We start from the raw sequence: 14,558 nt of genomic DNA, 5'->3' as shown, positions 1-14,558 counted from the left end.
CCTCCCTCCAGCAAACTGCCAGGGGTAATTAGTCTGACTCCCACTGCACACCTGTCTGTCTCATTCTCTCCTGCACTCAAGCTGGAGATGTTTCATGGCTGCGTTCGGCTGTATTGGGCAACTCTTTGGGCACATGGCCAAGGAACATGCCTTTGTTTGGTGTTGGTCGTGTTTAACCCAGGACCCGGATTAGGGAGTTGAAATGAAAGATGCATCTGGAAGTTCATGTATTTGGAGTCAACTGATTGACATCTTTTAGAGGCAGTGCGTTGGACTCTGTGCTGCAAATCAAATACAGGGTATTGGTTTGACCAGAATGTTGCACACAGCCTTCTGGTATTGGTATTTTTGCAATGTTACTGGTAAATGTTTGTACTCGTACATAGGTACCGGGATGGATGTGAAATAAGAGCCTCGTGGTACTGTGTACATGTACTTCTTTTTCTCCTGTAAAACTTTATGCATGGACAGTGTACATGTATGTCTGATTGATGTAGAGTGTACATTGTGTAAATGTACCCACATAAAAATACGTGGTCATTTTTTCCTATTTATGAGTCTGTTAGTTCAAAGGTAAACTTCTTATCTAGAAAGGAAGCATATCAGTCACCTGTATCTTGAGAAGTCTTGATTTAAAATGTTGAATTCACCTCAACTTGTTGTTCATGTACATGTAGTTGTACCGTATGCCAACACAATACAGTACGATACCAATGATTGTGCTTTGTAAAATATGCAAATGAATCCTGTTAACATGTCATTGACCAGGGATTTGGGATAGAAGGGCATGGCACAACACAAACTTCTTTCCTGGAATGTAGCTTTCATCTAGATGGCTCAATACCAGAGTACACATCAAATCTACCATATCCTATTCTATCAATGATTAACGTTCACCGTGTGTGGACAGAACAAGGGTCTTTCCATTGAGAGCAATATTAATCATGGCTCACTGTCAGGTTAAAAAATCCTGAAGTGCTCCATATCACTGGCAGTGGGTAAATTAGTTGATGTTTTGGTGAACTTTTAAAACAATTTGATGATATTCCTGCACATTTTATTGTTCCTAATGCAAATATTATGTAGTTCTGCTTCAGAGATCAGTAAATGCCGCATTGACATTTCCAGACAGTGCAAACAACCCTACTAATCACTAGTGTGACTCAGGACCCCTCAAAAGTGTTCGTTTGTCTCACCTTTGCTCTGATAACACCCTGTTTTCTGTTGATCTTTTGCCCATCAAGGTGATAATTTCAACACTTGCCAGTACAGACAAGTTGAGATTTCCCTGCATTTGTACACACACCAAGCCCCATTCTCATTCTTGTCTGGAGATAATTTCCTGGTAGCCTACTTGTAATGCATAACTATTGATTGCACTAAAGGAATCCATCCCCTAATACCACTGAGTTATGTAATCTTTATTCCAGTTATGAGCCCATTCTAATTACCATTATGATCAACTAGATTAACATTGATGCACCTAGTGGAAAATCCACTTGTGAACTTTTACCTTGTTTTTTTAGATAATTAAAAAAAATGCTGTTCGTTTAAATCAGTCACCATGTTAATTACTCTACAAATTTGAAAAGCTTAATTAATGATTTGTTTTAGGATAGATTTTAAAAATTACCTTTTGAATTAAGGAATCCAAATGAATGTTTTGCTTATTTTTTTTTACCTTGATTGATTGTTTATAGGTGTGATCACTACAACAGACAATGCACTGGACAGGGAACGTGAAGAATACCACACACTGCAGGTATGTTAGATACAGTATTGAATATGTGTAAGAGTGATTAACCTGACCATTGATTTAAATATTCATGGGAATGAACAAATTAGTCACAGATTTCTCCTTGGTCTGCTTGTAACAGAACCTGATGACAAGACGTTTACATGTCAATGAGTAATGCATAACTCCTACTTATAACTACATGTACTTCTATAACTTTAATTGCTTACACAGAAGTAAAGGAGGAAGGATTTATGTAACCAGAAGACTTGTGCAAGCATGGCTTTCTGATACATAGCAGGTTTCTTTTCTTACATATCCTCCTAAACTATCGGCATTGCCTGTTTGGTGTGGCAGTAGTGTAAGAGTTTGTCCCATTGCTGAAGTTTTGCCCATTTAGAAATCCAAGTGTAAGCTCACTCTGCTGATTACATCCCTTTAATCAAATGAATCACGCTCCTTGAATTTCCAGACCAAAACAATCCTCTGCTTGGTTTCAAAACAGACGGCCTAAGACAACACTGTGGTCGCCTCATGCTGAAGGGATAGTGTTCATTGCCCTGCCATTGCTGTCGCATGGGACATCCCTCTCTGTGAATGAGCTAGTGAACTAGGCTGCATATTATTCTGGAGAACATCTGCGGCCAGCATATTGATTCAGTGTTTAGGGTAGACCTGACCAGTTCTTTTCATAGGTTTCCTCAGCCCTATATTCCGAGCAGCAAAGCTGAGATAGATTGAGATAGTGTAAGCGGTGTACTCATCATGAGGTCAAGAGTAAAGGTTTCTGTGCACATTGTGATCAGCTTGCATTGCCTCATTCCGTCTCTCACCGTTACCACGAGAGGATTTACTTAGGAAAGGGGCATAAAGGTGAATGAAAGAGAAGGTCTATTTGTCAATCCATTTAAACAAGAATAAGCAGAATATGTTTCTGGTTTTGTAGCAGGTAGGCCCCTAAGAGAAAAAAGTAACAAACCAACAAAAAAACAAACAAACAAGCACGCTCTGTCAGATGTGTGTTGAATTTTTTTTTTGAACACAGCAAAGATGTTACCTTATCACAAATGTTTATTTTATAAGCAAACCAGTAGCTGACAGGTGTAAACAGGGCTTCAGAATTATGTGGATTGAAATGGAGCCAGGGACTAAGGAAAAGCGAAAGGATGCAGAAAGCATAAAATTAGCCCAGATTCTGAACTTAAAAATAGCAAAGATTATTTGCCTTTCAAGAAATGAACCTGATCATAATGCACTCCGTCATGCGGTTATGTCATTTCACCGATGAGTGAATACTCTTTTAATGGAGTAGATCCATCAGCTTTTGATGTATTTGATAGATTGCTCGCAAATGACCAGCTACCGAAGTGGACTTTGGGGAGTGTGACCAATGTCTGATATGCCCACATGGAATGGATATTAACGAAGTGTTTTTACTTTGATGTTTGTTTTGCCTCTTACTTGTTATCATTGATATTGATGTGAAGCACGATAAAATGGCTTGTTCATCAAGCAGTGAGCCTTGGACCAAACTTTCTAGTGCTTTCATTCTGCTAAGCCATTTCATCCATTTCACTGAGGAAATATGAACATGTTCAGTGAAGAATTGGGCTAAATTGAAAATGTGCCATGCACCGTTTCAGGCATTTTTTTCTCCTTATTTCCCTCCCATGGAAAACTACAAAAGTCTTTGCAAATTTGGATTTTTTTCTCTCTCTCTCAGTCACTTCCTTGTCTGCAGATTTAAGAATTTCCTCAAAAAGTCACATCAATACTAACGCAACTCCGTCTGAACTCTTACTACTCTTCATACCATTTTAAACTTTTTGGTATGCTTCTGAATCTTCCAGCTTTTTTGGTCTTGAAAAATGTGAAAGAAAATAATTAATTTTTTAATGACGGTGTTGAATCACTGCATACTGAAAAACAGGAAATTTGTGTTTGTTGTGAAATAGATTTCGGTTATTTTGCCAGCTTTATTCGATTTGATTCACTAAATTGTCCACTCAAGGAATGCTGTAATCTGATGATGCCATTAGCAGCTTCAAATCATCTACACTTTCTCAGTCTTTCCTGGGAGAAATCAATCCTGCTGGCTTTCCCCCTCTTCACTCCCCTGTTCCTCTGAGTGAATTTATTCATTTAATAACCTAGCGACGGATTGAAGCCAGCACCTCTGGTAATTTCCCCGGTGAGTCCTTCCCCAATTGACAGCATTTTCTGGCTGGGAGTTGGAGTTAATATCAGCCCTAGAGGAGGGATTGAAGTTGATGGGAAGTCGCGCTGGTAAACATTCTGCTTGGTGGAAATGTGCTGGTTGGGTTGAATTTCCAAATTTGTGTTCTCACAGTTTCCATCAAGTACCTACAGATGAAGGCGGTTTCCAGACTGGGAATGTGAGACTGAAGTAATTTTGTGATAAATAATCAAGTTCGAAAGACCCGATTGTGGACTGTGTATGTTTTAAACTTTCCTTACTTGAGTGGCTATGTGTATTTCTATTGACAGCGTGTAAAGTGAGATAGATGTATGTGGAATCTAGTGGATAGGAACCCAGGGGCATTATACAGTAGCAGATTTTCTCACATCTTAAGTTGTTGCAGTGATTTCTGCCTGATGCTTAATCAGTGTAGGAGTCACTCCCCAGAGAATGCCACTGACCATATGTACATGTACCTCAAAGTGCTCACATGTTCATATCCAGGGGGTAGTAACACATAGGGCTAGTTTATAATAACGTTATATTGGGTTAATATGCAAAGTCTTGGCATCGCTTGAGGACTTGTCAACTTACCAACACAAGAATTTTTTCACCAGCATTCCAATTGAGGCCAAATAAACCTCCCTTGTTGGCAGTATTGACAAAAACAGTTGGAAAATGCTACAGCATGAGCATTGGTAAAAGTAGCTTGGTGATTTGAAAAAGAAGGTTTGAATCTATTATGCTTATGCTGAAGTTGGCATATTATTAAGGTCGCATACTTTACTTTCAAGTTATGTGATGTTCGCATTAATCTCAATGAATGAAGTTAAAAACAACATTATGGAAACATTGTCATCTCCTTCCCCAAAAGGAAAACAGAAAAGCCTTAGATTACAATGCCAGAATCAACAATAATTCTTGGAACACTGCGAGAGACAAGACTTGACTATCTGTGTACTGCTTTCGATCTTTAATCCCATTTCTATGTACAGTAAAACTACCATGCTGGACACTACTCTGTCCTGAACAATTGAAGTGGCTATCAGCCCTAGTGGCCAGTGAACTTTTCACCCCTACACTCTGCTCTACTTTTCCCAGAACTCTCATTTGTTTTATGAAATTAGCTGCAAGTCCCTGATGAGTTGTAAAAATCTAATTGCTGAAATTAGGTTAGGGGTTCAATGACCTCGTAAAATCAAGCTAGGGAGGCACTGGGTACAGAGTGAAAGAACAGTGACCATCAGAAGACTGTCTTTGTGTTGGCAAAGAATGTACATGTACATGTAAGTTCTCTGCAGAAGTGCATACCTTTGGCCCAAATGCAAATTCTGGTTACCAGTTGAAATCATACAGCATCAATTGTGAGCAGTTAACTGGTGCTGCAAAATCATGACAAGCCTACATTCGTAGTTGGCTTCGACTGATAACTGATTTTTGACAGTCTAAAGGTAGTGCAGATATTTGACAAACCCAAAGCTGGGAACTGATTCATCTGAGCAAAAACTTTAATCTAGGAGAAATTGAGAGAGGTAGTTGCTAATCAAACTTTGGAACAGCAATCCATTAACTTTTAAATAAGAAACTTCTGTTCAGCAAAGTTTGGTTTATTTTTCAGTGTACCCAGACCTAAAAAATTTGGCCTTGCTTATTATTTGTGAAACTCCCCAAAGTGTAGTTGGTCAGGTGATGACTTACATTGTACGTGCTTGAAGGCCTCTTTATATTCATGAATAGAGGTGTTGAAAGATGACCAAATTCATTAACATATCAGCACATCAGGAAATTTCAGATTTATAATTGTGACAAATTTCCTCTTTAAGGAAGAGCACTGGTACTCAGAGGGTCTTCACGTCTGGGGATTTTTTCCTTGAAGGTCCTCCAAAATGTTGAAGGAAGTTCCCAACAATTTCCTCCTATTTGCAGCTGTTACCCAATTTATTGAATCCCATATGGTGTTGAGATATAATTTGTGACTACAGGAACAAAAACCACCCAGGGCCCAAACTGAAACAAACACATTCTGCATTAATACAAGTATGTTTCATACCTTCAACAGTATAAGGACAGAGAGTTCGCCTGGCAGGTTAGACATATAATGTGATATGGATCAAGTTGCCTGCTTGGCAAATTTCTGGGTGCCCTGGGGCGGAACATGGCTGTTTGAATCCCAAACAGATTTTGGCATCTTAATGCAGAGGTGTTGACAAGTGCCTGTTGTTCTTGCAGGAAACATCTGGAAAGGTGTTGCCGAAAATGGCCATCACAGCATCAGAAGGTGGCCCAGGTCACCTCAAAGACAGAAGGGCCATCACAGCATCAGAAGGTGGCCCAGGTCACCTCAAAGACAGAAGGGCGGTGTCGGACATTTGTGTGGGTGTGTGGGTACAATGTTTCAATGCAGGTTCTCCTTTGCAGCCTTTGGAGACCAAACTTCACTTTGATGTTGTATCCTGTGACACCCTAGGGGCAACCTCGATCCCCTCATATTGGGTGTATCACTCCTGCCCCCCAGACCTCACCCACACACTTGACCAGGTGCTACATTTTTGGCCCACTTCAGTCAAACAAAGTTGACCAATAAATCACTTATTTCTTTGGCCCTGTTTGCCCTTTCAATACACCCATCCATCCTACCTGACCATAATAATTACCTGGTCAGACTTTTCTTTGTTTCTCTCTGTCCTGGCCAGAGGTCAGCTTTGGCCATTGGGCAGCATTTGTGTTCCTGCCCCCTCAGTCCACACAGCAGGGATGTCAGCTCTTTCAAACAGTTTTTGTAGGTCGTCTATTTTTGAGTGCTCTTTTCATCCTTGTTCAAACAGACATATTGTAACTTCCCATTGCCCCAGTTTGTGATCAGCTGATATCTTAATTAGGTCACTGTGGGTTGTTTGGGGTTACAGGTTCATAAGATTTGAAAGATTGTTCTGTCTTTCCTGCCATAATTACATTTAGAAAGACTTCTTGAGTGTGTTTGATATTGATAGCAATGATAACTATATGAACCTAGAGGTTTCTGTAAAGTAAGTTGTCACGTGTCTGAAATCGTGCACTTTATGTTTTGCTGTCTGTATATAACAACTTGGAATATGTCTCTAGGCTGTGTCGTATTGAGTCCGTCATTGTTGATATATCCACCATTTTGTTTGTCAGAAATACTCATTTGTTGGTAATCAATTTAGTGGCTGAATAAATTGGCAATTTCTCACCTTTAACCGGAGTTCATCCCACTTATGTGCCCTTCCTGCCTGATGCTCCATAGTGTGAAAGTTTTACGAAAAATCATGTGAGCTAAAGAGAATTAGTTATGATGGTTGTAGCCAGGACACTTCAAACCAGTCAGTTATCTGGTGTTTTTGACACATGGGAGGCCTCTGGCCATTTCGAGGCGTGCTCCTGACGCCTGTCTGTCGGAGAGACTCATCAGCGGCTTGCTATGGGGCTAGACAGACTCATCAGCGGCTTGCTATGGGGCTAGACACGATCAGTGCCTGCCCTTGATTGCCTTGGTAGAGGTGGCAGATTTCACATGAGAGGTGACCCGTGGTGTCTGCTGGGATGTTACTTGTGACACCCCTTCCATTGGAGCTTGGGGGGAAATACATAAATTTGTGAGTTTGTGCATTGCATGATGGAGGCAGGAGACGATATCAATGATTGTTCAGCAATATCATAATAAATTTAAAAAGTGGAATGAATTTGAGGACAATTATTCTTGTTTTTTACAGTGTCATGGAATCAGTCAGTTGCAGATCCAGTGAGAGATGAGCACAAGTTTGGGAAGAACCCTTAACCCTAAAAAAGCCAGGTTATTTTGGACCATCTCATAGCCGGGGGATGGAATCCACCCCCTCCCTGAATTTGGCCATCCCATTCCCAATTTTTCAAAACTTGGCATGCATGTAAAAACACTCTTTATCAACACAAATGTGGAGTTTTTCACTCAGTCTGACATACGCCTGCATTGAGCATGTCAGTGGAAATGTCTACATTTTGCTGTCCTGTCTCAGAAAAAATAAGAACTGCGCAAGAACATCATGCTAAACTTTCACAAAATTGGTGTCAAAATTTCCACAAAAAGTTACCAAAAACTCTGAAAGCTAGCCAGTAAAATAATGCACTGCAGTGATATCGGATTCCAACCCCCCTTTTAAGGGCTAAGGGAAAAAAGCATGCAAAAACACATGCCAGGGTATGAACATGTGCTTAGCCAAAAATATCACAAATGCCTGAGTAGAAGTTCACTGAAAATGGTCATAGGTAGTTACATGCACAATTCTATCAGTTGTGTAACATTTGGACTAGTAAAATGTCATTGCAAGGTAAAATGCCTCTCAAGTCAGCAAGTTCCTCTTTTGTATGAGATCCGGTCTGATTACAAACCTCACATGGCCTATTTCTTCTGGGGGAGATAAAAAACCTGAGATGGGTCACCCACTTGACTTCAATGGAACAGCAGCCGGCTAGAATTTGTCTATAAATCTAGGGCTTTTATCAGGCCCAAATTATGCCAGGAATTCATTTTTCCCACTATAGGGAATAAATTAGAAACGTACTGGTGGTCTAAAGGCCAACGCAAATTACCGATTATCGTCATAATATTTGTGCCCGATAGTCAAGGGGTCCCGAGAGCAGGCCATTTATTTGATCTGGTAGGGTTAATACTCATTCATGTACCTCGTAAAACAAATCCAATAGAGGTTTATTCTAAGGAGGATCATTTCAAGCATCATTTATCAACATCTGATCAAAAATGACCCATGTGTGGTGACCTACTTAACCTAAATTGATTTTTTTTGGTGTGTTATTTAGCATTTCAGTTGTGCATCGGTTTGTAAGGTTTTTCATTTATTTATTTTTTGTTCAAAGTTGATATTAGAGGCTCCATGTTTAAAGTGACCCGTAACTCCAAAGTCAAGTATATTTTGGTTCTGTTAGGCTGGGGTGGAGTGTGGCATGGAAATTTCCCTTCAGTGAATTTGTAGAGAAAAAATGAACAGTGCTGTGAACCTTCCAGAGGTGGTGACACAGAGATTGACACTGTGTTTTCCTGGTGGTTGTATTTCAGGCTTCAAAATAATCAGGAAAGAAAACAGTCATGGAAGTGTTTGTAGATGCACTTTGCCTGACAAATCAGTCTTCCATATTGTGCTGTTTTTGGCCAACCCAAGCCTGTTATTCTACTGATACTGTCATGTTGATATGTGTTGGCTAGGGAGTTGTGTCCTTTGCAAATATCAAACTATAGACTTCTGTTTCCAAAGTCAATCAAACCTTAGCTGTTTGTAGGAACATCCCAGTCTGGATTTATGTGAAGGTGAATATTAGCATTAAAAAAAAAGTCACCAATGCATAGTTATGTAAGTACGTTCAGTCACATCAGTGATATGTACCCTGTCATTAAGGCTGTCTTTCATGTAATATCCTTTGCCCTGAGCTCCATTCTCTCAAGAATTTGTAAGCCGTCTGAATAGGACAGACACCAGCAACAATGCTTAAAAGGGGCTGAATCTTTAAAAATCCATCCATGGAGAAAGTTCCATTGGGGTTGGAGTGGGTAAAAAGGATAGGGATAAATGGCTTGACAAATCAACTCCTTGTTTTGAGGCATAGAACTGGCGTCTTGAAATTCCAGGATGCCTTTCATCACACTGTCCCACGTGTCACGGGACCATCACGGGACCACCCCTTGCGCAGTGTAAACTTTGGAGGGGGGGGCATCTGGTCATGCAGGATCCTCTGTAGATTCACATAAGCGGAGGTCCTGCTCCCAGAAACTGGTAAACCACCCTAGTCACAGGAAAAAAGACCTGACTGTTTACATGTCAGTGGATTGTGTTATGGTTGCCGATATGATTATAATTGGCTGTGGTTGGGTCTTGATGAGTTACGGGTGTCTGGAGCCCAAGATGTTGTGCAGTGAAAAAATCGGGATATGGGAGAACAGTCACTCTGGGCATCTTGAATAATACCTTCTAGCCTCAGTGTTAGTGCATGTGTGTCTTGTTCAAATTGATCTTTGTTTTTATGCGTAGGTCTAATTTATTTAGCAATCAAAAAAGTGGTGAGTGAGTGATGAATTTCCTTTAATGGCAAGCGGTGTTCTTTGTGGACTTCTGAATGCTTACTTGATAGTACAACTGGCGATCAAATTGTTCTCTTCCAATTGAATGCTAATGATTTCCAAGTAATAATGGGACTGCTTTGATGCTCTTGGTTCTCCCTCTCATCCGTAAAGGAAATCCACAAATCTCTCAATACTAGCAATGAACCTACCGGAGCGATCATTACTTAATCCAGTATTGGTCAAACTTTCTTCTTTTTTTGATTTCATTCTCTCTGGTGTTATTTTGAGCTCAAGTTCTTCACTAGAATATTTTACTGGAGAGTGGGCTCCTAAATGGCACTTGTTCCGAAAAGATCTTGATCAGCATTAAGTTCCTGAATTGTTTCATTATGAGTCATTGTCCTCTTTCCTTGCTCCTCAGGAATTTCAAAAGATGTAGGCTTTCTTATGATGCTGGAGAAACAAAATATCAAATAACAAGAGACATCTAAAATCTAAGAGATATCAAAGGATAATAAAAAAGATGTCCCCAACCTCATTCCACCATGTGACAATATTTATGTCTTGTCCCTCATATTTTGTCTAGCTGATCACTAGCTGATACTTTGTTTTTAAAAAAGGGTCCTATGGAAAAAGTCAAGTGTCAGGATATCCTCTGTTGTAACAACCCATTTCGGCATTTCACCTGTGGTATTTTCACTCTATCCTCAGTCAACTTTGAACCACCACATTTGCAAGTTTCAGAAGTGGTATCATGGTATCCCAAATCAAGTACCAGTGTTTGTGGCGTGGCAGTGGACCTTTCTCTTTTGTTGGTCCTGTTTTTACTAGGATCTTGTCAACTTTGAACCTGTCTGTCTGAGTATCAACTTGGAAGATCAGGCATCTCCTCAACGGAGTGGTGTAATTGACCATGACATTGCACGGGTAGTGTTCCTAACTCCCACACCTCAAACAGGAGACCACAAGTCTCTTGTCTTGACCACCAGGAACCCTTGAAGGGTATCAGCCATGGGATCGGCTGGCTGAACAGTACAAAGGGGCTGTGAGTTGAGTGCCATGTACCAGACATATTATCGCATTATCGTATTATGCCAGTATGGCTGCATTAGGAATAATAAAGTCCAGGCAGGGGTTAGACCCTGGACTAGGATTACTGAATCTATGGGTTTTGTCTTGATCCCACGACCGCCCACTGGGTGAGACATGTGGGTATCTAGTATTAAATTTTATTTGTAATGATTGAGGTAAATTTTTCGTTGTTCATGCTTAAGTTCAAGACACACCAATTTTATTTCACACAAAAAGTCTTAAATTACATGCATATTAGTCATTTCAATTGAAACCTCTGTATTTTCAATCTTTGTATACATTGCCAGCTGAAATTCATAATTTGTAAATGCCTCTCCTTATTGAGACATAGCGATGGCATTTTTCATTTGCAGTTAAACATTGACACAGGCTGCTGGGTCGGTCCTGCATACATACATGTACATGTACATCGTCTGGCTAACCTGCAAATCTCATCCATGGAAATACAGAAATTCTATATGGCCTTCACATATTCATGTTCATGCAGGGAATTTTTTTCCTGTAGCTCCACTGGATTGATTTCATGGGCTTGTCTCGTCGGAATGCAGCGGAAGTGTACAGTGGCCCACATCGGGGGAGAGCCGCAGGGGGAAAGACCTACCCAGGAAAGATTGGACAAAATGCACCCTGATATGCAAAGAGCAAGGTTATGCTGCATTGGATTTTAAGAATGTGGGGCTCCAGCCTGTGAAGAAAAATTGTGGCATGCGTGCCTCTGTGGTTGGGAAACCTAGGCACCTCGTTTATTGAGACATGTTGATTTATCAAGGGAGATGAATGTGACTAACAGTATGGAATTAACAGGATCATTGTGAAATGAGCCAAGAATCTTTGAGTCCAAGATAGCTCATTGAAACCCCTGTGACTTGTAAGAATGACTGCAGTGTGCTTGATTTGGTTTACATCTACCTTGGTGAAGTTGAGATTGAAATTCCTCAGTTCATTGAAACTTGAATTGGTTTATTCTGTCTGCCCACGCATCAAAAATTTAGGATTGAATCCCACACATTCATTTCAAGTTGAGTCATAAATCACAGACAACTTGTAATTTTTGTTGGAATAAAGTCATTTTTCCTACTGTCTTTCCCGTTTAGTCTTAAAAAAGAGACTTTAGATTTATTGCTCTGCATTGAGGAGAGAGGCTTTTTTAATATACGATAGGGCCCCTTTTTTGAGATCTTTTTTCACCCCTCAAATTTGATAAGGAACAATCAGTACATTGAGTAGTGAGACATTGGATTAGATTTTCTCTTTGCTAGGCTGGAAGGGTTCAGTACTTAAGGGGAAAAATGAAAAGGAGCTGGCTTGGCATGATTTCATTTTACTTTGCAGAAAATGTCTTTGTATATATGTAAGTGGTCCATTGGTTATTAAATGTGAGTGTAGGTGCTGCTTTGATTTTCCAAAGATTAAAAAAAATGAGCCATTCAGCAATTTGATATTCTGATCACTCATTCGTTTAAAACACTTCACACATCTGAGCTGTGAAATTATTTACCGAATCCGGTTAGCCCAGTCCTGGCTGCTTTGATAAAAGATACTGATGGGGAAATTGGTTCAACTGCAGGTGCAGCTAGTCAATACCCCCCTCCCAAATTGGTTCAACTGCAGGTGCAGCTAGTCAATACCCCCCTCCCCCAGCACAGCAATATGTCCAGTGTACATGTGTCTAATCACCTTTTGGCAGCTGGAGCCTTGCAGCAGTGGGTTGGTGTGCTGGCTGTGAAATCAGCTTTAATACAGGATACATCGTGAAGGGATTATCCAGAGAGATTATCCCCTAATGGACATTCACTGGTGATTTGATGTGACAGCTAGGCGCCCTTGGCTACACAACCCCAGCACCAGTTCTGCTTTTCGTTTTTCTTACGAGTGTGTTCAGGCTCGAGAACAAGAAAAACACTCCATGACTTCTGAATTATATATTTGAGTATCATTGTGTGAGGAGAAATCTGCCACCAGTATTGAGTAGATGTAGGTATTTGTATTCAGAGATAAGAATCTCTTTTTTCTTTCGCCGTAAACTAATTCACCTCCTGTAGGAAAACTTTCATAAAACGTTTGGTATGGACTGCATTGCTTTTTGAACTGGAAAAAAAAATCCTAATGCCAGCTTCTAAACATGGAGGAACTGTTCACTTTGTGGCATGTATAAAAAATAAAAAAATTGGTCTGAATCTGCTTGTCTAAAATGATGAGTGTCAACTCAGGTCCTTGGTAGATGCATGAACTTGTTTCCCTTCATGCAGTCTGGTTACCAGTTTCATCTGGTTCCCTGACTGTCTTACCATTGGGAGGCGGGGTTCGAACTATTGGTGTGTGCAGCATCTGAAATAACGGAGCTGCTTAAGTTCCAGGTTATTGATGGTTTGGCCTCCGAACAGCTCTGGGGGCATCTTCGAGTGTAATTGGATTTTTCTGTTGCCGTGGTGAAGTGGAGGAGTTGCCTGCCAAGTTGCAACAGGCCAAAATTGTTAATAACCCTACTTGGCTTCAGGGAAGAGAGAGAATTCTCAGGCATTTTAGGTTAAAACATTCTTGGGTTTCATAAATCATTACATGAGATGATGATGTGTGAGAATTGTATTCATTGGAAAGGGAGAGGAACTCACCAAAATCCATGAATTGAATCTATCTGTCACAGCAAAATTATTTCAGTAAAATGGGCACCACATTCAATTCAGATTGAGTTTTATTTTGTCAAGGAAAATAAATACCGGTATATATCTCATGTAAATTTTAGTCACTGAATTTTTTGACCCTTCTGTGGCCAAAATAATTAGTTTGACCTTTGCATAGGATTTTGTTTGCTTTTGCAGTATAAGGAAATGTGTATTGTGGTCATACTGTTGAAGGGTAGTTACTTTGGCTTCAAATCGGATTGAATCTTTTGCATACACAGTTTTTTGTCAAGTAATTACATTAATTAGTATTTGATCACTAGTGGTGCAAGTTAACACAGAGTACATTGCTGTTGAAGCCAGTGGCAAGGTAGTAGTGAATGAGTACTGTCAGACATATACATGTACAGTGTTGTTGGAAGCCCTATTGTTGCTTCTATCCGCCAGACTGATACCACTAATTGGTCGGGGCCAAGGCAGGGGAATAAAAAAAAAGAAGCAAGGCTTGAGGGACCGAAACCAGAAAAGTGTAGCTGGGTAATTTATCAGTCTTTGGGTTAATGAATTCAGGGGTTAATGCCTCATTTATTCAGGTTTTGGTACCAGTTCGGTGCAGAAGTATTGCTGTTCATTAAAATACTCCTGAAAAAAAGTCTCCGACAAATTCGGGCCCAGAATTGTACCGGGTACTTTTGGTATCATTTTTGAAATGTTTGTGTTCTCAAGTATGGGTCGACGACCTACCCCAGTGAAAATTGGTCACAGTGTCTTAGCGAGGTTAAGGAGGCTGGAGGTGCAGTGTTAGCAGCGATGATGTACAATGTACATGTACTCTGTGTG

At 40.3% G+C, this 14,558-nt stretch overlaps 1 protein-coding gene across 6 annotated transcripts in view; it reads left to right on the top strand.

Annotated features, from left to right (window-relative positions):
- The window catches only part of LOC110988622 (protocadherin Fat 1-like), a 92,734-nt gene that overhangs the window by 39,612 nt on the left and 38,564 nt on the right, over positions 1-14,558 (top strand). For all 6 annotated transcript variants that reach the window (XM_087132439.1, XM_087132441.1, XM_087132440.1 and 3 more), the window contains exon 4: positions 1,701-1,762. In XM_087132439.1, the coding sequence (XP_086988565.1) occupies positions 1,701-1,762 (62 nt within the window). The remainder of the gene's footprint in view (positions 1-1,700; positions 1,763-14,558) is intronic.

This window comes from Acanthaster planci, linkage group LG02 (assembly GCF_054643075.1).
Source record: "Acanthaster planci isolate LZ-2023a linkage group LG02, COTS_SCS, whole genome shotgun sequence".
Classification (NCBI taxonomy): domain Eukaryota; kingdom Metazoa; phylum Echinodermata; class Asteroidea; order Valvatida; family Acanthasteridae; genus Acanthaster; species Acanthaster planci.
The sequence above is the reverse complement of the archived record's forward strand: the minus strand, read 5'-3'. Positions and strand labels throughout refer to the sequence as shown.